At 39.5% G+C, this 22486-nt stretch overlaps 1 protein-coding gene across 2 annotated transcripts in view; it reads left to right on the top strand.

Annotated features, from left to right (window-relative positions):
• Nucleotides 1–1656, top strand: part of AP3S1 (adaptor related protein complex 3 subunit sigma 1) — a 33842-nt gene extending 32186 nt beyond the window's left edge. For both annotated transcript variants that reach the window (XM_080574931.1, XM_080574932.1), the window contains one exon: nt 372–1656. In XM_080574931.1, the coding sequence (XP_080431057.1) occupies nt 372–500 (129 nt within the window). In that variant the 3' untranslated portion in view covers nt 501–1656. The remainder of the gene's footprint in view (nt 1–371) is intronic.
• The last annotated feature ends 20830 nt before the right edge of the window (nt 1657–22486 follow it).

Raw genomic sequence — 22486 nt, 5'->3', positions numbered from 1 at the left:
TGAACCACGTGAACTCTTAGAATAGGCGAGAGACAAAGACAGCACGTTGAACTTAAGTAGCTCGACATTGTCTCTTCAATAACCTGCATATTACACACATGTGGATGAGCCTCTTATTCCTCTCTGCATACTTTTCCATCAAGTTGACATTACATGTTTTACCATATAAAAAGGAACGTGTGAACTGTTTTCTCTTTCTGGTTTAATATTTCCAAATAACCCATTTCATTCCAAACACAATTACCATCTGGTCTTTCTAATTGTGTAAAACCATGGAAATACTGGGAAAGTTAGTTGTCTGTGTATACTGCTGTTAAATCCTTTTGTAACCAACTTTGCCTGACTTACATTTTTCCTCGCTTTGTACACAGGCTGGTTTAGCAGGAGCTCCAGCCCGGGCTGTTTCAGCTGTAAAGAATATGAATCTGCCAGAGATCCCAAGAAATATTAATATTGGCGACATCAGTATAAAAGTGCCAAACCTGCCCACTTTTAAATAACATGGCTACTCCAGGTAAAACCAAGCAAAAATGTAATAGAGGTTTACCACATAATTGTTTACTAAATAAACAACATGTCTAACTTTTACTATTTGGATAAAACTCAAGGTACTGTATAGACATTATTTGAAAAATCATTGTGTGGAGTTGAATGTTGCTTTTGTCCTGTTTGTGAAATTAAAGGAAATGGGTAGTTCCCGTGTGATTTCTAAATTACATTCCTATGCCCTTGTAAGGCATATCACTGTGTCTCGGCTGCTGCAGTATTTTGGGAAAGTATTTAAGATGTTCTTTACTTTGTATAATCTATAATGCTGAGTTTTTTGTATGTTCACTAAGGTCTATAATTAGTGCATTCCTTAACTACTTCTGCTCTTTGTCATGATTATTTAAGTGCAAATATTGCATGAAAACATTAAACCTTTGTTTTGTTTAAATAAAATCATAACAAACTGGACTTCTAAATACCTATTTGTCTGATATCTACTCATTGCAATAAATCACTTTTATTTCCTATTCATTGAGCCTATTGACTACACGTAAATACTGTTGCAGCAAGCATTGATGTTGTATTTTAATCTCTGAAGGTATTACACTGGAGTGTTGTATTGAACATACTGGCTCTTAACATTTCTCACAAAAGCTGTTCATTGTTGTCCTGAAGGAAAAACTGCCTTTACTGAAGGTCTGATGACTTCTGTTTACATATAGATGTTGAGAAGATACTTACACAATCTGATAGACTTTTCCTGATGGTCTGACAGAAGGGTCTCTGCAGTTGCCTGTGTGTGTTGTGGCAAGTACAGAACGGGCTGAAATGATTGGGTAGCTTAGAACTGTAAATGTAAGTGTATCAAGTAATGTGAGAAGGAAAAGGACTCTGCAAAGATACTTACAAGGATACTTTAGTAGGGCCTCTGTGTCTTGTGGAATTTGCAGTTCTGTACTTGGAGATTTATGAGATACTTAGTATTGTCAAGACCTCAGAAAATCTAAGTACTATCACGGCTGTGTAAGTTGCTCAGCTCTTCAGCTTTTCTGTGATTTAAAAAAAATAAAGGAGGATAGTGATTAATTTTTATAGTCATGCTCTTAAGGTCTGTGTGATGTACAAAACTCTTCAAATGAATAATAAAATCATCATTCGCATATTTAAGAATGCCTGTAAAGTTTTCTTCTCCAAAAACATGTATGCAATTGTAAATATATATGAAAATACAATAATATTGCATCAAGGACAACACATTTCAGGGCTAGTCTGACTGCGTTACTTTAGAAAGTTGCATTTTATGTAAGTGAAGCATTCCTTTGAGTTGGATGTTAGACATACCCTGTAGGATAAATGTGGAATCACATCACGTTCTCAGCTTGATCATTTGTAATTACCATTGGTACTTTTTGAGAGTGTATGTGAGCGGGGAAAAAGAGAGACATTAATTTTGAAGTATAAAATCTGATACAATCTGAGGAATTTAGATGTGTTTTTTAAGAAAATAAAGGAACTTAATTTGTATTGTTCTTATGACATTTAATAAGCATCAAGGAACACTTACTATTTCGTAAGTGCATTTGAAAGAAGAAATGCCCTCTCCATCTTTCTTGAATGTTTATTCTTCCAAGTTAACTTTCTTAGTTTTGAGTTCTCAGGAAATATTGGGGGGGGGGGGGGGGGGGGGGGCAGGGTTAAGTAGAAAACGGACACTTTGTCATTTCCACTTTAAAAAAAAAAGAGAATGAAGCACGCAACATTTTTTCATATGATGCAGAGTATCTTTAGTATTCCCAAGTTACACAGCTTAGCTAAAACAAATCTGGAACTGTTAGAGCTTCACCTGCTTTTGCCAACTTTTGCTTTTCTGCTTAATGCATAGACCATGTGACATTCAAAGTAAAGATGTTGAAAATTTTCCACATTGTTCCCTTCTGAGGGATTAGTCTGTGCTGCTGCTGCAGAATAAATAGGAAACTTTGAAACGTTTGGTACTCTGACCTAGAGATAGTTCTTCTTGCTATTTGTGAAAGAGTTCATAATTTCAGGAATTCTTTTAAGTCCTCCATTTCTTGTCTGACTTTTCTCCTTCAAGCTCATTTTCAGACTTATAAGTTCACATAGTTTAAAAAAAAAAACCATTCCCTACAGTGAAGTGTTTTCAGGTTGTGTTTGAATCAAACATTTTTCTGAATTTTCAGGGAAAATATGTCTGAGATGCATCTTGACGTGAAGCATATTTCAGTTGAATTTCTCAACTCTCAAGGAAGCCTAGCTATTAACAAATTATTTTAGTGAACTAGAACATAGCTAACATAGCAATTACGTGGCTGTCTTTTTTAAAGCTTTTTTTTAGCTTGAGTATTGTTATTTTTACCACCTCCATCCTACCTGAAAATGTGGCTTCTGCAGGAAGGTATTCTTCTCTAGACAGATTTTCTATAGACATCAGACTTTTCAAGAAACTTCTCTGCTTGTGACTGGCTAGCAAATACTTAATGCAAGGATGCGGCTAAAAGCCACAACTGGAGCTCCGGAAATCCTTGGATGGGAAGAAATTCTTGATTTTTGACATTAGAATTGCATTCCTTTCAAAGAGAATTTCTCTTTCTCATGCACAAAAGAGGTACACTGCAGGAAGCCTGAATGGTAATAATTTTGTCTTCACAGATGACATAACATGGACTTCGTCAGCACAGCTGAAGCTAGTTGCCACTCCTCTGCCAGAGGAGTGTCATTAGTTTGCCAGGGGGAATGTTACCGTCCTACCATGTCACTTGACTCTGCCAGGCATTAAAATAAAACCAGTCATGGGAAGATGGGATACTTGATTTACAGGAATGATGAGAATTTCATCATTGTTCTTGATCTTCTAGGTCTTGCCTTGTGTTGCAGGTAATCAATGGATTTCTGTGATGGTGACCTTTCTGCATTCAATGCCTTCATGAGAATGATGTGCCTTTTGAATTCTTTTTCCTAGTGTGTCCTCTTATTTGCTGCTTAGGATTTAAAATGGAAGTAAGCTGGCAAAGTAAATGCGCTCTAAATATAAATTAAAAAAAAATAAATTCTTTTGTAACTACAAAAAGGAAGGGGAAGGAAAGGGAAGGAAAGCGAAGGGAAGGAAAGGGAAAGGAAAGGAAAGGAAAAGGAATCTTAGTAAGTTTAAAATCAGTCTTTTGCACTAGCTTTTGTTTAGAAAGAGAAGAGGTCATCTTGAGTCATCCCTTAGCTGCTGAAGCCAGGTGACTAACTGGCAATACTCCACTCCAGAGGACTGCCTTTTAAGTAAAGTTCATTGGGGTGCCAGCATGTTTAAATTAATACTCAAAAGCCATTTATTCTAAATGGGCATGGTGAATGGTGAAACGTTATTAAACAGTAGGTGAGACTGTTTGCTACTAGTGTTATCTGAGACAACACCTCGTGTTGATTTCCTATGTTAGATTTTCCTTCGTACTCAGTTGTGTTTTACTCTGCTACTGAAAATTTTAATTCAAGTGATGGGTTTGGGGGAGAAGCTTTTTCATATGATTGTAGCAATTGAACTGTAGTAAGTATTATTTGTGCTACTTTGTAGTAAGTATTATTTGTGCTACTTTTTGGTAGCCCTTGGTAAGTCATGCACAGAGATAATTTTAAGAAGATTGTAACATTAATAATACAAATGAATAATCAGGCATTCAGGGTGCCTTAACTAATTCGTTTTCCTGCCTTTCCCCACACCTCCTCTTTTTTTTTTTTTTTTTTTTTTTTAATGCAAAATTCCCTGTATCACAGGCCTCAGTATTCTACAAGGTAAGCATGTTCCACATCTGTGTTCTGGGGATGCAAGGGGAAGTGCCTTAAGCAAGTTTGAGGCTGCTCAGGTTGCTTGTCTACAAACCATGGTTGATCATTCTTTTGTTACATGTTCAGAGATATTTATTGTAAAACATAGTAATTGGAAGGAGATTAAACCTGACTAGATGGCAAGAGTAAGTGCTAGCTGTGACAAGTGATTTTTTTTGGCTTGTTTGTTTTTGTCTTTGGGAAGGAAAATTCCTTTCTGTGCTAGAATCACAGAGCCATAGAATGGCTTCGGTTGGAAGGGACCTCAAGGACCACCACCCAGTTTCAGCCTCCTGCCATGGGCAGGGACACCTTCCACCAGACCAGGTTGCTCAAAGCCCCATCCAGCCTGGCCTTGAACACTTCCAGGGATGGGGCATCCACAGCTTCTCTGGGCAGCCTGTGCCAGTGCCTCACCACCCTCTGAGTGAAGAATATTCTCCTAAAATGTGCAGACTACATCTCAAGTATTGAGAGGAAAGGATATTGAAGCATTTTCCTTTCAAAAGCCAAAGACTTTGTGTTAAGGCCCCTGTGGAGCAGAGAGATTATTTTTCTTTGTTCTTGCAAGATGGATCCTTCTAAATAAATGGAGAAAGAGCAGAGAGGTTACAAGTACCATCAAGAAAGTGGGTGTTCCCAGTAAACTTGAAACAGTGAAACTAGTTTTCCCAGTGAGGCAGGGACATTAAGTACTGCTGGAAAACCTGTTGACTTTTTTCCCCAGAGGAGGAGCATTATGTTGGAATCAGCTGAGAATGCTGCCTGCAGTAGCACAGATGGTACAGGTACTGTGTTAAATGTACGCCCCTCTTCTCCCTGAAGTCACTGTCTTGAGTATGTTTTGGGAAGAGGGAATATTTTACAACATTGAAAGCGTATAGAAAATTCCTCCTCTTAAGCAGATGTTGCTTCTCTGATTTATTCTTCCTGACAAGAATGGGTGGAGAAAAGGGTCACTCGTGTAAAAGGGAGAAACAGGTTCAAGCTGGAAACTTGAGTTCGCTCTGCCTTCCTGTGAGCACATTTGGCCTTCTTTTTCTAGTAGCACATTCAAAAAAATGCTGAAATTAATCCTGAGCTTTATTTGTGCCTACTCTGACAGCTGAATGGGAGCTTGTTCTAAGAGTTACCTAATAAAAAAGCTCATTGATACTGTATTCTAGCGTATGCAGGACATAAAATACTGAAGGAACTGGAAATTAAAATGTCAGAAATCAAATAATTGTCTGTCTGTAGTTTTTAGAGAAAAACAGCCTAAATCTTGCACACAATGTATTTCTCAACTTCTGCACAGAGCACTTAGAATTGTACCAAGAACAAGGAAAGCACCCAAGTACTGCCAAAAGCAACAAATGGTGAATAGTTAATTTCATAAAAGATACTATCTTTTTTTACTTATAATTGTCATAATAGAAATTGTAAATCCCTCTTCATCTCATCATTTAAGGGAATGATCTATCCTGTTCATGAATACTTGAGTACTCTGCAATTTTTGGCACTTATTGTTTAACCCCAGATGCTCATCAAGTGAAAGCTAATGACCACCTTCCATTCCATGGGTAGAAATGTGAAGGCAGGCACTTGGCTGTCACATTGGCTATCAGTTTTCTTGTCTGCATACATTTGGGCCTTGTGGTGCATCAGGAGTGTTGTGACCCTGTGGCCCAGCTCAGGAGGAACCTCTGCCTATGCCTGGAGTGCTCTATCTGAGCAGGACTATACAAAATTGCATCACCGGAGCTGGAGCTAAAAGCAGGCCTGTGGTGATGACTGTGAGCTGCTTAGGTGGACTGGTGCATAGTCTCCCTGTTTCCTTTTGGCTTTCACAGGCCAATCCACCAACTGTTCTGGTATGATTTTCAGTGTTCAGCCAGTAGAGTTGCTGCTCTGAGTGCTGAATTTCAGAGTAAATTTCACAGCTTCAGCTGTTTGTAGGGTACCTGCATGAGCAGTACTCTGTGTGTGCACCAGAAAATTCTGCTTTCCTTGTAGCCCTGCTATGGCACCCACATCTCTCTACCTTCTCCACCTAAAACCCATCCCAACAAATTTGAGCAAACTGTCTGAAAGGGTGCATACAGAGAAGCAAAACTGGAGTGAACTCTACACAAAATAGTCTTTAAATAATTTGTTATGCTGATATGTGCAAAGACAGCAAAATCTTTCAAGACTCAAGCAATGATCCCATTCACAAGTGAGGTGTTGTTTTTCGTGACAGGTCAAAAATTGGGTCACCCCAGGACAGAATTCATGGTTCTGTTCCTCCCTGAGACTCCCTGAAATCTCATGTGTCATGGTCTAGCCTGTCTGTGCAAAGTCTGCTTCCCAGGAAGGGCTGGCTACCTGTCATTCCGTGTCTCTTCAGGACAGATGCCATCACTGTACACAGAAGTATCTGGACTGCCATCTCTCTGCGAGGTGTTGTGCACTCAGGCAATGTGCGACTGCCCTAGGAATACAGAGTATGTCACTACAGAAATAACTTAATATAGATGTATGCACCCTGGTTTAGGTTTCCCCAGCTTGCTTTGCACCATGGGCAGATAAACACTGGGTAGGGGCAAGCCCATGTATAGACTTGCAAGCTGGAGTTGTGATACAGACAAAGCAGGGGTAAAGTAAGTAAGAGAACCTCTTGACAGAGGGTAGTGTAAACTTGTAGTATAGGACTGGTTGTCTGAGGAAGCCCCATGAGGTGTTAGAGCTCTTTTAGGTGATGCGAGGCCATCAGAATGGCCTGAACTGCAGCTCTCCAGCATGCGCTGCTGTCTCTGAGATAATCTTCAGGACCAAGACAAGACAGCAGGTAGGAATAGCCTTTCACAGTTTGGAGTTACCCAGGAAGTTTGTAGCAAGGGAAATGGTTAGTGCTCTTCGTTTTCCTCCTGGCATCAGTGCAACAAACATCAGAAGTGTGTAAGTACCACCCCATTATGTGAGGCTCCTTGTCCCTGAAAGTTTCAGTTTGTAGGAATCATTTATTGTATATTTTAGTAGCTTAATTCCCCTGTATTATTATTTTTAATTAGTTGGGTTACAATTTACTAAAATACTTTTATCTAAGAGTGTAAGGAGACTGCTAGGATGAAAGAAGAGAAGGTATTAGGGTTGTAACTGAAAGGAGCTGTGCATGATGCATAAGTTATTATTTTAAATCTATTCTTTCATAAGCATGTGTGATGAAGGGCTTCCTGCTACATCTCAGTTAGGTTTCCCAGCAGGAAAATATCCAGGAGAGAGCTGGGGTGAAAAGAAACTGGTAGTTTGAAAAGCAGCTTAGGAATAATGCTGCCTAGAAAAAGAAAAAGAAAAGCTAGAAGGGAGATGAAGGGTAAGGAAGGTTGTAAAAGAAGCAGCAGCTAAACAGGTTATTTTATAGTCTATGGATGAAAGCATGACAGAGCTGTGAAGTAATTTATTAGATTCACTGATATATGTATATCTATAGGTAGAACTCTATAAATGGACAAACCCATGAAAACCAGATCTTTTTCAGGTAAGGACAAAAGCAGCAAGCTTTAAACTGCTTCTAAATGTGTATGTTTTTTTCTGACTGTTGGTCAGAAAGCTGTTGGTTGGTCTATTTTTACCTTTCTGACAAACATTTCCTTTGTCTAAAGTTGGCATGAGTGATGAGGAAGCAGAGAAAGACAGAAGAAGAAAGCAAATGGATTTGCATACAAGAGAAGAGAAATCTTGCTGTTTCTTAGCAAGTGCTATGCAATATTTAAAGTGTTCCCAAACATAAGAAAATACACAATGGTTGTGTGTAATTTGACAAAAACCAGCTGGTGGGGTGGATATTCCAGGTTCATAGTACTAACAGGTGAATTCCTTAGCTTTCCCTTTCCCTAGCCCCCTCGTAGCAGTACAGCCTGTTAAGGAAATGGCAGGCTGAAATGAGAGGAGGATTGCATACTTCAGCAAGTGTGTTAATTTCAGTGCCAGGAGTCCGAGATGCCCAAGTGATATTTACTTTGTAAGTAAATTTCTCTCCTGTCCACCAGAAGTATGAACAGTATTCCAAAGTCAGTAAGCTTGTTTTATATCTATTTTTTAAGGTTTTAGACATTAATCAGATTTCTAAGAACTGAAATATAAAAGCATACAAGCAACACAAAGTCTCTTGTTTGAAAACAAAAGTAAAAAAAAAATATATTTTTAAAATACTTTAGAGATGTATTTAGCAATTCCCACTGGCCTTTCCCAACATACTGCTCTTAGCAATGAATTCAAAGTATCAATTATGTGTTAGCAGAAATAAAGGCACAGAGGGGCTGATCTTCAAGAAGAGTGGCAGCTGGGAAGTGTTTGAAATATCGAGACAGAAATTGAATATCAAATGGACCAGAAGAGCTAAGGAGGTGTCAGGAAGATTGAGCTGTTGATAGGCAAGCTTTTACTGTAAATATGACAAAACCAAACATGCAGTCAGCAGGGTATATTGGGAAGACTGCTCCATTTGAAAGGCCTACAGTCAATCAGGGAGATGAGAATGGCTATAACAGTTTTGAAAAGGATAAGATGCATGCCTCCTCCTGGGATGATTCTGTGTTTTTTTTTCTCTGTTAGCTGGACTTGGCACCATTAGGCCCAAACACAGATGTATTAGAAGGACTAAGGTGACTGTAGCCTCCAACAAGCTCAGCAATGTGCAGCACGTATGTGTCTTTCTTACGCTTTGGTCATGCAATTACCCTTCCTTCCCCTTTCCTTCCAGTTTGGATGGGGGCCGTGTGCAGTCCCACAGCACTGATGGCCATACAGGGTGGAGGCTTCGGGCTGCAGAGCCGCCCCGCTGTGGATGACAAAGACAGAGCTGTCCCCAAACAGCAGTGGGAGGCTGAATGTGGCATGTTTCAAGCTAGGGAAAACAGCAGAACAGCAAAGAAAAGAAAGACAGTCCATCACCAGAAGATGTGCTTGCCAGTGGCTTTCCACTTGGTCTTTTTATTACACTTAAACATCGTGCCAAAGGTTTGGGAGCTTCGCTGGCTCATGACCAAACAGTAAGGCTTGTTTAGCACACACAATTTCAGCATGAAACCAGTGCAAAAAGGGAATGGTGGTAGGAAGAGAGAAGAAAGTATGAGAGCTGTTCTGAGAAAGAAGATGGATTTGGGTGTAGCCACACAGAGTAGGCAAGAGTCCATTTTTGACAAATTCCGTAAGATTAATGGATTCGAATGAAAGAAATAGAAAACTTTGGGAGGGGAGTGGAAACTGAAAAGTGGAGTTTCCTGGAAAGGAGAGAATGGGAGTTGAGGAGAGTTTGGGAAAAGCAGAATCTGAGAGAGGGAGGTGGTGGATGAAGTCATGAGAAGGACAAGCACGCAAAAGGCATATGAAGAAACACCTGAAGAAAAACCGGAAAGGTGTCTCATGAATATGGGAAGGGAGGGTGAGAATCAGTATTCTGCTGGGAGGCTCGTCCACACAGGGTGAAGTTTGCCGCAGGACTTCCAGATGAGAAAATTGGGAAGGGCTGTGACTTCGCTGGAGCTGTTTGACTGGACAAACAATATGGGTCCTATCAAGCCACAGGGGAAGACTATGGGGGAAATTTTCAGACTGCTCCGGAATATCTTCTCCAGGTGGAGAGAATTTTCCACCATAAATGAAATCTTAATCACAGAACCACACTTATTCTATTTTGTGAACACAGTAATTGTTCCGGAATAAAATCAGTTTTATTCATGCTAGAGAATTTGCATGACTTATGCTAGTGCTTTTGCCAAAGTACACAGGTCCAAATGAAGGCTATAAAACATTTTGGGTCTTGGACTGAATACACTGAAGTTGTGTTGTTTTTATTAGCATATTGTTTTGGTACAATCTTACAGTTAAATGGTATTGCATGTTATGCTAGAGGGATGTGCCTTTCTGATTATGGACTTGTTTGGGTGGAGGGACTAGCAGAGCGAGGAATGTGACTCAAGGAAGGGATCTGGGGGTTACTGCTGATGCCTGCAGGAGAAAGTGGGATCAGAGATCTCCTGGAAATTTGTTAACTTGTGTGATGTCTTAGCTACTAAGCAGGAATGGGCTCAGGAGACAGATGAAAATGTAAAAAACTTTTCTCCTGCTATTACTCTAAACTCTTACTAACCACGTAAATGTACTTTGTCCAAGATGGATAAACCACAGCCTTACTTACAGGGTACTTTTGCCAAGATGACTGTCACACATGGTCTTTCCTTACACGGCAATTGACGAATAGTCACAACTTTAATAATTAAACTTCAGTTATCCTGGTGTCTCTGTAGTTTAAAACACAAAATCAAAAAAATACCAAGATACCCCCATGCAACTTCTGATTTATGTAATTTCTGTTTTCTTTCCTGTGTTTTCTTAATGAGCAGAATCTTTCAGAAGTTAAGGACTTGGGAATTCGCAGTTACAATACAGTAATTCTTTAAAATGCACTTCTAATATGAAAAATTTTACACCCATAACCAAGAAGTAATAGCAGTAATATTCTGCAAATCATTGATTCATAAGACTGTAATCCTTGTTTTGATGCTTGGGTTTTTGTTTGAATGTGTTCACTTTTCTACCCCGTTTGTTATGAGGATAGCCCCGAAAATCAGAATTTTCAGGTGCTTTTGAACTTCAGGAAGTCTGAGTAGCTGTGACTGGGAAGTGTTCATATCTGAAGATGTAGCAGTACACTTTTTAAGCTGCAGCACACAGCATTTGTACCACTTGGCACAAGCAGCAAAGAGGCTGCCATCCCCACATCTGCAGGCAGCGTTACTTCTTGTGTGGAGTGTACGTGGTCACAGTGTAAATGTCCCTGTATAAAGGACATTAGGGATTGTGATCTGAGCAGTCCTGGGTGTGAAAAGGGACAAATGCTCCTTAAGGATTGATTGTGCATGGGGAAAGGGATGGGGATGAGCACAAAGCTTTTCTGGAGCTTTCACACCGTGTAGAAGTCCTGCTCAGCGTCTATGTGAGGTTGGCTCTGTCACTTCACTGCTTTCAAATAAAGAAGCTGACAGACTTCAGGCACACAGAAGTATGATATTAATTTGTACTCTACTGTGACTCACTGATATAATTAGAAACACACTGTGTTTATTTGTCTCCCTAAAACTAATGAGCTTAACTTACTCCTCCTTTAGGAATATTGAGGTGCATCCTGTGTTTCCATGGATCACAAGCAGAGGCTAGCATTTTCACACTCACCTTCATTGTTTACTTAAAAAATTCGTAATTCCCTACCACACATTAATTCCCAAATGCAACCACTCATAAATCAATACAGAGCAGCTTGTTTATCTTGGGAGTGAGGCATCAATTCAGCAGGTTAGGAATTTTGTAGCAAAAGCATTTTGGACAACGGTGATTAGCTGCAATCACAGCTGCTAATGAGCGACTCAGAGTTGACAGGAATTTTACTGAGGGTGCTCACTGCATGCAATTTTTGCTTAAAACCAAAGAAGCTCCCAAAGCAGCACCCCTACAAGGAGTGCTGATGCCCTGCAGTGAAATAGTTGTTCCATGTCGGACTGAGGAGGGACTTCATCGAGTTTCTTACATCTCAGAAGTGCTGTAGTGTGCCTGTCATGAGCAATGTCGGGGCTGTTCTATGCACTATGTTGAAATTGCTGGGAAAATGAGAACGTTTGATACCTGAGACCATAGGAATGGATGATTTTGTGGGTTGCATGTGAATAGTCTGGTTATTTGCTCCAGCTGATGCTTGGATAGCTGTACAGGCTGTGCTGGGTCGAGCAAGAGTCAGACAGAAAGAGCCATGTTATGGTGTCCATATCCTCATGAAAATGACATTCAGCTGGCTTGGGGCAGACCCAGGAACCAAAATCCTGCCCTGTCAGAGGAGCCTTCCACATGGGTAATGTGATTGTCTGCTCTGAGTCTCTTGTCCTCAGTTTCTTCGCAGGAAGTCTTGAAGGATTTGGTTTTCTCCCTATGTGGAGCAGGAATAATTTTCAAAGTTAGAACACTTTCCAGGCATTCCTACTAACCTTTTCTGAATAGTAATTGTCCTAATGTACAATATTTTTTAATTTTACTAGTAAAACTTATGAAATACCTGCCCAGTCATATTCAATAAGGGTAATGTACAATCTTTATTTTTATGGTATATTCAGATACTGTAACAAAGGTATAGGAATTAAAGTAAAATAATGCATCACGAGGATCTGGATCGTGAGGAGGCTAGTAGGGTGTAGCAGGATGGGGTATTTAAATGTAGCCATTTCGAATAACCAGTCCACATCACAGTTGTATTAGAAAGTCAGATTTTCACTATTAGATCCTAGTGAGATGAAGGTTCACATCAGCATTCAGTGCAGGTTTTTCTCCTTCTTTGTATGTTGTCATTTAGAAAACAAAAATGCCTTTTTTTTTCCTTCATCTTTTCACTTTTCAGAGTTGTTTCCAATTTTTATGATTAAGATTATTATAAAAATAGGGAATGTACTGACATCCAACATAATCAATGTGATTTTGAAATGCAATACATTACAGTGCTTGGTTTAGCGTAATATGACTACACCATCATAAAAACAGTTTGTTCCCCCAAAATCCAAACAAACAAAACATGTTCTGTATTTACTTGATGGGTTCAACCACAAGAAATTTGACCTTTACTGAATTTGCATGCTATTTCTGCAGTTGAAAATGTACAACATCCAACACATTCATCTAATCTTGTATTAAAACTACTGTAAGAGATTATTGTTTCAATATGTAACATCTCAAAATAATACAAGTGGAGCATTTTTTATTTGCCATACAATGCAAGAGAAAACATTTAATACTTTAAAAAGACAAAGACTCTTAATTTCAGGTGGCAGTTAATATAATAGAGGGAGAAAGCTGCCTGTGTTTGTGGATACCATTATTTGTTTATGTAAGACTTTATATCTTTATATCTTTCTCTTTATCCCTCTGACCTCATCTAGTTTATGAAGGTTGTAGGGAGGGGTTGTAAATGAGACTTATTGACTTTGCTGGTTTATGCCATCTGCAGATTTGTCTTCCTTTGTCTTTGGTAACCAGAAGTTACGGGATCAGGAAACTTGGAGACCAGAGCACTGACGGTGGAGAACATGGGTTCCAAAAAAAATCGGACTAGTTTTTATAAAATACAGAGCTGAACTTCCCAGCAGTGCCAACCATCTGGGACTCCATGCAGAATCAGCAGAAGCCATCAGCCAGTGTAGCGGTACATTTGGAAAGAGGACAACAACCCTGCAATTTGTGTTTCTGGGTGTTAGAGAAGAACTGATCAAACCAGTTCCCTTGGAGCCCTTGCACTTCAGTGCATAGTGTTGAGATGGAATAAGGGAAACTGGAAGCTGGTCTCCCTGTGAAGCTAAAGTAGCTTTATTTAACTATGTTAATAATGTTTAGTTAACAGGGCCAAGGGGTTATGCATGTTTCATAAAAAGTCTTGAAAGTAGGATGAGGGACTGGATGATGTGACCAAATGTGCCAGTGTTGCTCCATGCATTTTTGTACTCTTTTGTATTCTTTTGGGACCTCTGCAATTCTGGAAGCGTCTTGGATGTTACAGTCTGCATAAACTCCTCCAAAGTGTGCAAAGATTAGCTAAGACTGGCAAAGAGTGATCTAAACAAATCTGTTTCTCCAGGGTTACCTCAATAACAACAAGCTCAGCATCATTTTGAAACCACAGGCCATATCAAACCGCAAATCATAACATTCCTAAGTGGTTCAAAATATGGCTGTGTGTGCAAAGACAAGAAGGTCACATTTAAGAAAGCTGTGTTTAAGAAGCATTTGAACACCTAACTACTGTAGGCATAAGCCTAGGTTCATAAAGTAGCTCTGTGACTCTTATTTTTTTTTCCTTTAGATATCAGTTTCTGTCTCCAAACAGTAAAGCCCTTAAAGAACCAGTCTAAATAAAAGTTCCCTCTTCACACAGAAGGAATCCCTGCCTAGAACAGAGACAAAACCACTGTCAGCCCCACTGCAGATGAATGTATTAATGAGAGGCTCTGCCTTACCACAAGGAGTTGCAGGGCTCTGTGTACCTATTTACTGAAGCTGGTTTCTGGAGCTTAGGAACAAAGAACACGTCAAACAAGATATAAAATAAGAAAAAAAAAAAGGATTGGAGCACCTTCCTGTTGCCTGGATTTCAGTGCCCAGCCTCTAATCCAGTGGGTTTTTAAGAGCTAGGCCTCTGAGTAAATCCACCAAAGGGCAATGCATGGGAAAATAATTGCTAGAGGAAAGAAACGATGGCAAAGTGTTAAAGAAAGCCCAAAAGCCTATGCCTTTCTGAGTATATTGTGTTGTGACCGGGTGTACCTCTATTAACCACTCAGTGCAAGATGCTGGCATACGTCACACCAAAATATGTGATTCCAGAAGGTGCTGCATACCCTGGAGCTCCCACTGACCTGGGGCTTCTCAGGGTTCGCCAAGCACCAGAGCATCCTGGTTTGGTCCATGGCCAAGCTGACTGATGAGCAGTTTGAAGGCAAGCAAAACATAGGTTGGTTATTTGTTAGATTTTTGGAAGGAAAAAGTACTAATATTTCTAGTCCTGAATTTATCTTAATAGATCTAAGCCAATCCACTGAAGCTGTAAGGAAAATGCAGACAGCTGCATGATATTCTCAGATGTCCCGTTAAGTAGAGGTAAATTAATGACAGCAAAAGGGAGAATTTTTATGTTTGGGTTTTTTTGAGGGTGGGGAGGTAATGAAATGTTGCAACACACATTTTTCCAGTTGAAGCCTTATCTGGAATTTGTAAACGCATTTGTCTCCTCCTTTCCACACAGCTGGACATACAGGTTGTGTCCTGGAGCTGGAATGATCACCCCTTCTTATCCAGGCAGTGTTAGCCAAGCACTGCTTTTGAGTAGCAGCAACTCATGACAGCTCCATCTAATGCATAACAACTAGAAAAAGAGAAACCGTGTTTGAAGAGAGTTCTTAGATATTTACTCAATTCAGAAGATGCTATTAAAATACTTCTATTCCATATGCTTGCTGAAACATAAGTAAACCAGAAGGGAGGAAAGGTTATTCCATGAGCAGTGGAACTAATGTAGCCTGATTTCCTCCAAATTTGTATGCTGCCACTCAATACTTCTTCCTGCAATAGGCCAGTTTCCGTTCTAGTCTCCCATGAGATCTGCATGTCAGTAACTTGAGATCTTCCTGTGCTGGCAGTATTTCCAGTCCAGCACTTGCCTCTGTGATCCTGTTTATTTTTTTTTCCCTGTGTTTCTGAGGTGAGAAACACAAACTAGAACTAGGAATGAGCTGATGAGCCAGGCAGCAACATGTGCTGAGGGATCAGCCAATATACGTGTACTGAATAGCCTGCCACATGATGCTAAAGGGAACTGGAAATAGCTTGTTCTCCAGATTTGACCGCTATAAGAATATATATATATGTTTTTTTTTTTTTTTTTTTTTTTTAATAAATAAAAAAACAAACAACCAGAAATGCAGAACCATAGGGGTTCTATGGGTTGGAAGGGACCTTAAAGATCATCTAGTTCCAATCCCCCTGACATAGGCAGGGATGCCACAAATCCTCCTGTAGATATTTAACAACTCAGTCATTAACTATCTTTGAGATGTCTAGTTGAGTCGCACAAGCTGAAATGGCTCATCAAGTTCAAAAGTGAGAAGGAGAGACTGAAAAAGCTTCCTTCCCTGGACAGGTATGCTGAAAATATGTAAACTAGTAAGAATATCTGCCATTTAGGATTAATAGACATAGTGTAAGCTATCTGAGACATTTTGAATGCATGTAATGATTATCATATAAAAATTCAGATATATAAAAAAATGGATAATTTATTAATTGGGTAATTCAAAGTGTATAAAGTTTGGCATAAAAGCCAAAAGGCTGCCCTCTTGTGCCATTGAGCTGGAGGTGTCATTTGTAAATTAGTAAATGGGCTCAGTGCCTGCTCTTAGTTCTTTAGTCTTAATTACCTAGTTTATGAAGAACAGAATTTGTACTGTACATATCCTTTTCTTGAAGTGCCATCCTCTTTAAAAGAAGAACCAAAAGTATCTCTGACTTCGTAGATTACTTATTGATTAAGATTGGATAAACGTATTTAGGCTTTTGAAATTTTGTTTTCCATCACTCAGCTATGCCAGCTTTAGTCTACTAACTAAACATTGGTATATGCAGCCATCCAAAAAAATCTAATGAACTGAGTTTATGAGAACTGTGATGCCATATCCACATTGCATATATTATTTTCAAGATATCTTCACTTACTGAGTGCTTTAACCCTTACATGCACACAAATCCTATCCTTCTTGTATTAATCTATTTTCTCATCATTTTTGCTGTCTCTATAGATCTTCACATAAGAATATGGTTTATTTGAAGTTCTTTCTACTTTTCTAACATTTGGAAATAGCATATTTGAAGTTCTTTCTCCTATTTTGTACTAGCATTTAAAATTTGATTTCTGTGTTTTATATAATCCATACCACTGTATGTGGTGTAACTTGATTACTTCCAAGAGATTTCTAGTGTTGGTCACACTGGGAGAGCTTTCTGCACGTGGCTCTAGCACTTACATTCAAGTCTCAAGAAATGAGACTGTATGCTTAAACTATATTCTTCCCTTCTCTTTCTTTATGGACCAGGTGGTATCTTTTTGGCAAGGTGACGGATCACCCACATCCATCATGCCTCTTGGGCAGCTTTTAGTAATTGCTGCCCCTGCTCATTACTACCTCAAGTAAGCAGCCTGGAGAGGGGTGGCTGCTTGCTCTGCCACATAAGATGCCCTTCAGAACTGGAGAGACTTTACTGTAGGACATTACATTAATTTTTCAGAAGGGCTCCTCCTGTATTTTGTCAGATGTTCACTCCAGGTTGCTTATTCTTCTGAGGACCTGAGCTACCTAGTAGTCTGTGTTTCTCCTGCCTCCTTCCTCCAGTCTTCATAAGATTCAGCTGTAATAATCTGTTAAAGAGTGCAAGGGTAAGGCAGATATGCTTCAAGGAATAGTGGAATTGAAAAAGGGCTCATGAGAAGAGGTGCAGAGAAAGGTGAAGTATAGAAAGCAAGAAAGGGTACTTCAAAAACCTTGAGCTGCTTCTAGGTGTTTGTATGGGATCTGGACCTTGCCAATGCATCCTCAAAGAGTACCTCTGCTTTTCCATGATCTCAGAGTATGAAAAAGTCTCTGTCCTGTGAAATATAGTGTGCCCTATAACTGTATAGCTTAGTTATGTTTCGTGGGTTTTGGCTTAGTTGGTTTCTGAGTAACAATAACAGAATGTAAATCTTAGCCTAAGCTTTCTCACCAAGACTCTCTCTTCTGATCATTTCCTGTCTGGAAAACCTCTTGCTGCCTTCTACCAGAGCCTTACTCTCATCTATCAAAACCAGATGAATTAACCATAGACTCCTTGAACCCAAAGGGACCTCTTGTCTTGACTGGTTTTACAACTGAACAAATCCGATGATTATCTCTGACTGAGCAATTTATTTATTTATTTTTGAATCTTCACATCTTTCCCGTGACCTCCATTTTGACCTCCATTTTAAGCAAGATTAATTTTATATGTAGAGAACCAATTGGTGAAACTTGTTGCACTGCTCCAGTGGCAGTATATGCTGCATAACCTTTCTTGATAATTTGAAAGTACTGCTGGTTTATCTAAGTATATCTGAGAGTAGGATAATGCTCTCTATCTTAAATGGGCTAAGATGTTAAATGCTGAAGTAGTAAAATGCTGAAGTGAATAGGACTGGGACCAGGTGTCTCCAAACACATGGTGAAGTCAGACTTGTGGCTCTCCACTACCTGATGTAGTTTTTTTTAACCGTGTGTTGGAAAACAGTTCATGGTCATGTCAGCATATTCTGTCTCTTGATCAAAAGCTTGCTTTGGCCTACACTTTGTCTCAAAGTCCTCCCAACCATTTCATAAATCCTTTACATTTTCTCATAGGCAGATGGTTTACATTTTCCATTCTCTGTTAAAGCTGTTTTGGGATAAGTCTTTTATCTTCCAATGACTTGAATCGAGAAATAAACACCCATCCATTATGTTAATTTTCTTCAGCTGAGAAAGATTCTGCAAAATGCTCTTTAAGATTATTACCTTTGCATTAGAAGTCTTAGGACTATATAAAGGTGTCTTATTTGAAATACTTACTGTAGGGTTTATAACAATAAGTTACAAATCAGTCTTAATTTATGTTGAATTCATATAGTGCTTTCCTGACAAAGACCTCAAAGTATTTTATAGGAAAACCCTAACTAAGCTCTAAAGCTGTTTCTGAGGCAGTGAAAAATGGATGAGAATGCCTAAAGCAGAAATATGGAGATGCTAAGTAGCCTGTGGTGATGCCGCTGCGGAAAGGAGACAGAACTAACCGAGATCCCAAGTTTCTAGGCTCCATCCAGTGCTTAGTCATGGGACGGTGCTTTTCTGCCTATCGGTCGAGGACAGTATTTTTTCCTGTCTCTTCTGGGCTCTAGAGAAATAGCAGTATTGACCTGGTTCCTTTCTCATATGCTCCTCTGAGAATGCATTTTTTGTTTTAATGTATTTTACCTGGAAACTGTGTTCTTCAACCAGTGCTGCCTAGAAGTGGGTGTAGCCTCCATGCAAGGCATTCGTTCACAAATTCCACAGTCCAAACACAAAGTTTAGAGGAAGCAAAGTCGTATCACTTGCAGTAAATTGTCTTTATCTAATATCCTTAATAAGAATCCAACTGTGTTATGCTAACCATGAATTAGGTCTAGCTTGTCAGCCTTCAGACACCTAGATTTTAGTTGGGAATAGCCGCATGACATATGGTCACCCAGTGAGCGATACTTTACGTGCATTTATGGTATTTACCTGGACCTTAGAGATACAAAAATTCGTTAAATATGAGTGGAAAGGGACAATCAACGCTTCACCATTTCTGTATTCCCTTCTTCTTCTCTCTCTTTTTTTCTTTTTAGAAGGATGGGGTGGTGGGGGGTGGTGGATAGAGGGGGGATTCACATTCTTTCCCATTGCTCTCACAGACAGTAAGACAGCTCAGCTCAGAAGGGGTGAATGGCTGCACAGGGCAGGAATAGAAAGTCAAGAGTGAAGGAGGATGGGAAAAAACAGTGTTGCCACTAGACATATTGTGTAGTGAAACTGCACCCTCTTTGATACCACAGAGTCAAGATTTGGTAATATACCAAAGAGTCATGTGGTAATATTCTTGTCTGTATGTATTGCATCACCTGAAGGCAGAGTTAGCTGAAGCAACAAATCCAGTTCTTGAAAAATTCCTGCATTTCTACGTTTTTCTTTTCACCTTAGTTGAAGATTTTTTTTTTAATTTAAATGCTTCATTTTGAACTTAGATCCTTGTAGATATGTTGCTATTCCTTATTTTTATAGTTACCAGTTGATCATATATCTTTTCATAATTACTTTTTTTGCTAGAATTGTAATTAGTATTTTGATAAGTATATCAAATGGTAATTGCTGCCATTAGTAAATGATATTCAGATATTTAACTGTTCACTGTTCGTAACTGATTTTAAGAAAAGATGACACAATGTATAAAAATTAAATAAAATGAACAAAGGTAATGAAAATAATTGTGAAAAAATCCAATCCAATCCAATCCAATCCAATCCAATCCAATCCATCCAATGTTTTATTTCATTGTACTTTTATTTTTGTGTCATTTTCACATTTTTCACCAAAATTAATGCTTCCTGTTTGCTGTGAAAGATATCTACATATCTATATCTATATCTGCATCTATATCATTTATATCTATGCCATCTATATCATTTGTATCTATGTTGTTGATACATCCTACCACTGCTGTACAGGAATATTTGTTTTAGCTAACACATGTACATACAACCTTTTTCTGTCCATTGTTGGCAAAAGAAAAGCTAAGGATTGAGTCTTGAATGTGATATCTCAGGTTTCTAAGGCTTTTGAAGGGTAAGCAAGAAACAGTAGAAGAAATGTAAATTAAAAAAAAAAAAACAAAATCTGCAATACAAGAATAACAAATGCAACCCACTAGTATTATTTCACTACTTAAAGCCTGTATTGCTAAGCTATTTTATTTTGCTCCTTATCTGTTTTGCTAGAACCTAACATTCTCTCCTAACAATAGCTTCTCTTCATTTCACAAGCTGGTCCCAGTGGATTGAATATTCAAGATATGATTCCTGAAGCTATTGGAAAGGCTGGTCCTCTCCATGTGATTAGATGGTTCATGAGTTCTGTGTGTGCATTTTTTGATACTTCAGCCATTTTGTCGTGGTAATCATTTTTATGCAAAAGAGAAAAGATAAGAGAGCTTTGGAAACAACCACAAGGACTTTTAGGTATTTGAGAAAGGAGTGTGTTTGCATGAAGTTTTTAGCATATGAAGTGTAACATTAGATCTTTACTATTTTTTGTTTGTTTGTTTGTTTTGCAACAACAGTCTTTCACACCACTTTGCTTGAGCCCCCCTGACCATCATGGGTCTTCCCCATAGGTCAGACCAGACGGCCTCCAGAGGTCTCTGCCAACCTCAACCGTTCTGTGATTCTGTGTTACACATATTAAAACAAACAATGTAAATAAATAAGCAGATATTCAGAATTTCCCCTCACAGTCTCTCTCTCTCTCTCTCTCTCTCTGTCTGTTCAAAACCTATTATTCCAGGTCTATGATTGTTTGGACCCACTCCTGGAATTCTTATTTTTAACTTAAATATTCCAGAAATGTTGTCTTGCTGTTTGTCTGCCTCATTCTTTTCCAAATGGAAACAAAACTGTTTTGCTGACAGTACTTACAATACAAAATAACAGAATCTTTAAATGTCTGTAATTCAGTTGTACATGTTCACACAAAATATTATAACAGAACCATAAAATGGTTTGGTTTGGTTTGGTTTGGTTTGGTTTGGTTTGGTTTGGTTTGAAGGAACCTTAAAGACCACCCAGTTCCAACCCCCCTGCCATGGGCAGGGACACCTCCCACCAGACCAGGTTGTCCAGAGACTCGTCCAACCTGACCTTGGACACTTCCAGGGATGGGGCATCCACAGCTTCTCTGGGCAACCAGTACCAGTGCCTCACCACCCTCTGAGTGAAGGATTTCTTCCTTATATCTAATGTAAACCTACATTCTTTTGGTTTAAAACCACTACTCTTTGTCCTGTCACTACACTCCCTGACAGAGAGTTCCTCCCCAGCTTTCCTGTAAGCTCCCTTTAGGTACTGGAAGGCTGCTAGAAGGTCTCCCCAAAGTCTTCTCTTCTCCAGGCTGAACAACCCCAGCTCCCTCAGCCTGTCTTCACAGGAGAGGTGCTCCAGACCTCTGATCATCCCCATGACCCTCCTCTGGACTCGTTTAAATAATTCCATGTTCTTCTTTTCGTGGGGGCCCAAGAGCTGAACGCCGCACTCCAGGTGGGGTCTCGCAAAAGCAGAGCAGAGCAGAGCAGAATCACCTCACTCAACCTGCTGGCCACGCTTCTTTTGATGCAGCCCAGTATGCGGTTGGCTTTCTTATCAGCCAACACACCCAAGTCCTTCTCTTCAGAGCTGCTCTCAGTCATTCTCTGCCCAGCCTGCATTTGTTGTTGTGATTGCCCTTACTCAGATGCAGGATCTTGCACTTGGCCTTGTAAAACTTCATGAGGTTCACACAGGCCCACCTCTCAAGCCTGTCCAGGTCCCTCTGGATGGCATCACTTCCCTCCAGTGTGTCGACTGCACCACACAGCTTAGTGTCATCAGCAAACTTGCTGAGGGTGCACTAGATCCCACTGTCCATGTCATCAACAAAGATGTTAAACAGTCCCAATAACAACCCCTGAAGAACACCACTCATTGCTGGTCTCTACTTGAACATTGAGCCATTGACCACAACTCTTTGTGTGACCATCAAGCCAATTCCTTACCCACCAAGCAGTCCATCCATCAAGTCAATTTATATTCATTTTGGAGACAAGAGTGCTGTGGGGGACAGTGTCAAATGCTTTGCACAAGTCTAGGCAGATTATGTCACTTGCTCTTCCCTTATCCACCAATGCTGTAATCCCACTGTAGAAGGCCACCAAATTTATCAGACTTGATTAACCCTTACTGAAGGCATGCTTTCTGTCACCAATCACCTCCCTATTTTCCATGTGCCTTAGCATAGTTTCTAGG

Source organism: Anser brachyrhynchus (genome assembly GCF_964034855.1).
Source record: "Anser brachyrhynchus genome assembly, chromosome: Z".
In the NCBI taxonomy this organism is placed as follows: domain Eukaryota; kingdom Metazoa; phylum Chordata; class Aves; order Anseriformes; family Anatidae; genus Anser; species Anser brachyrhynchus.
The sequence above is the reverse complement of the archived record's forward strand: the minus strand, read 5'-3'. Positions and strand labels throughout refer to the sequence as shown.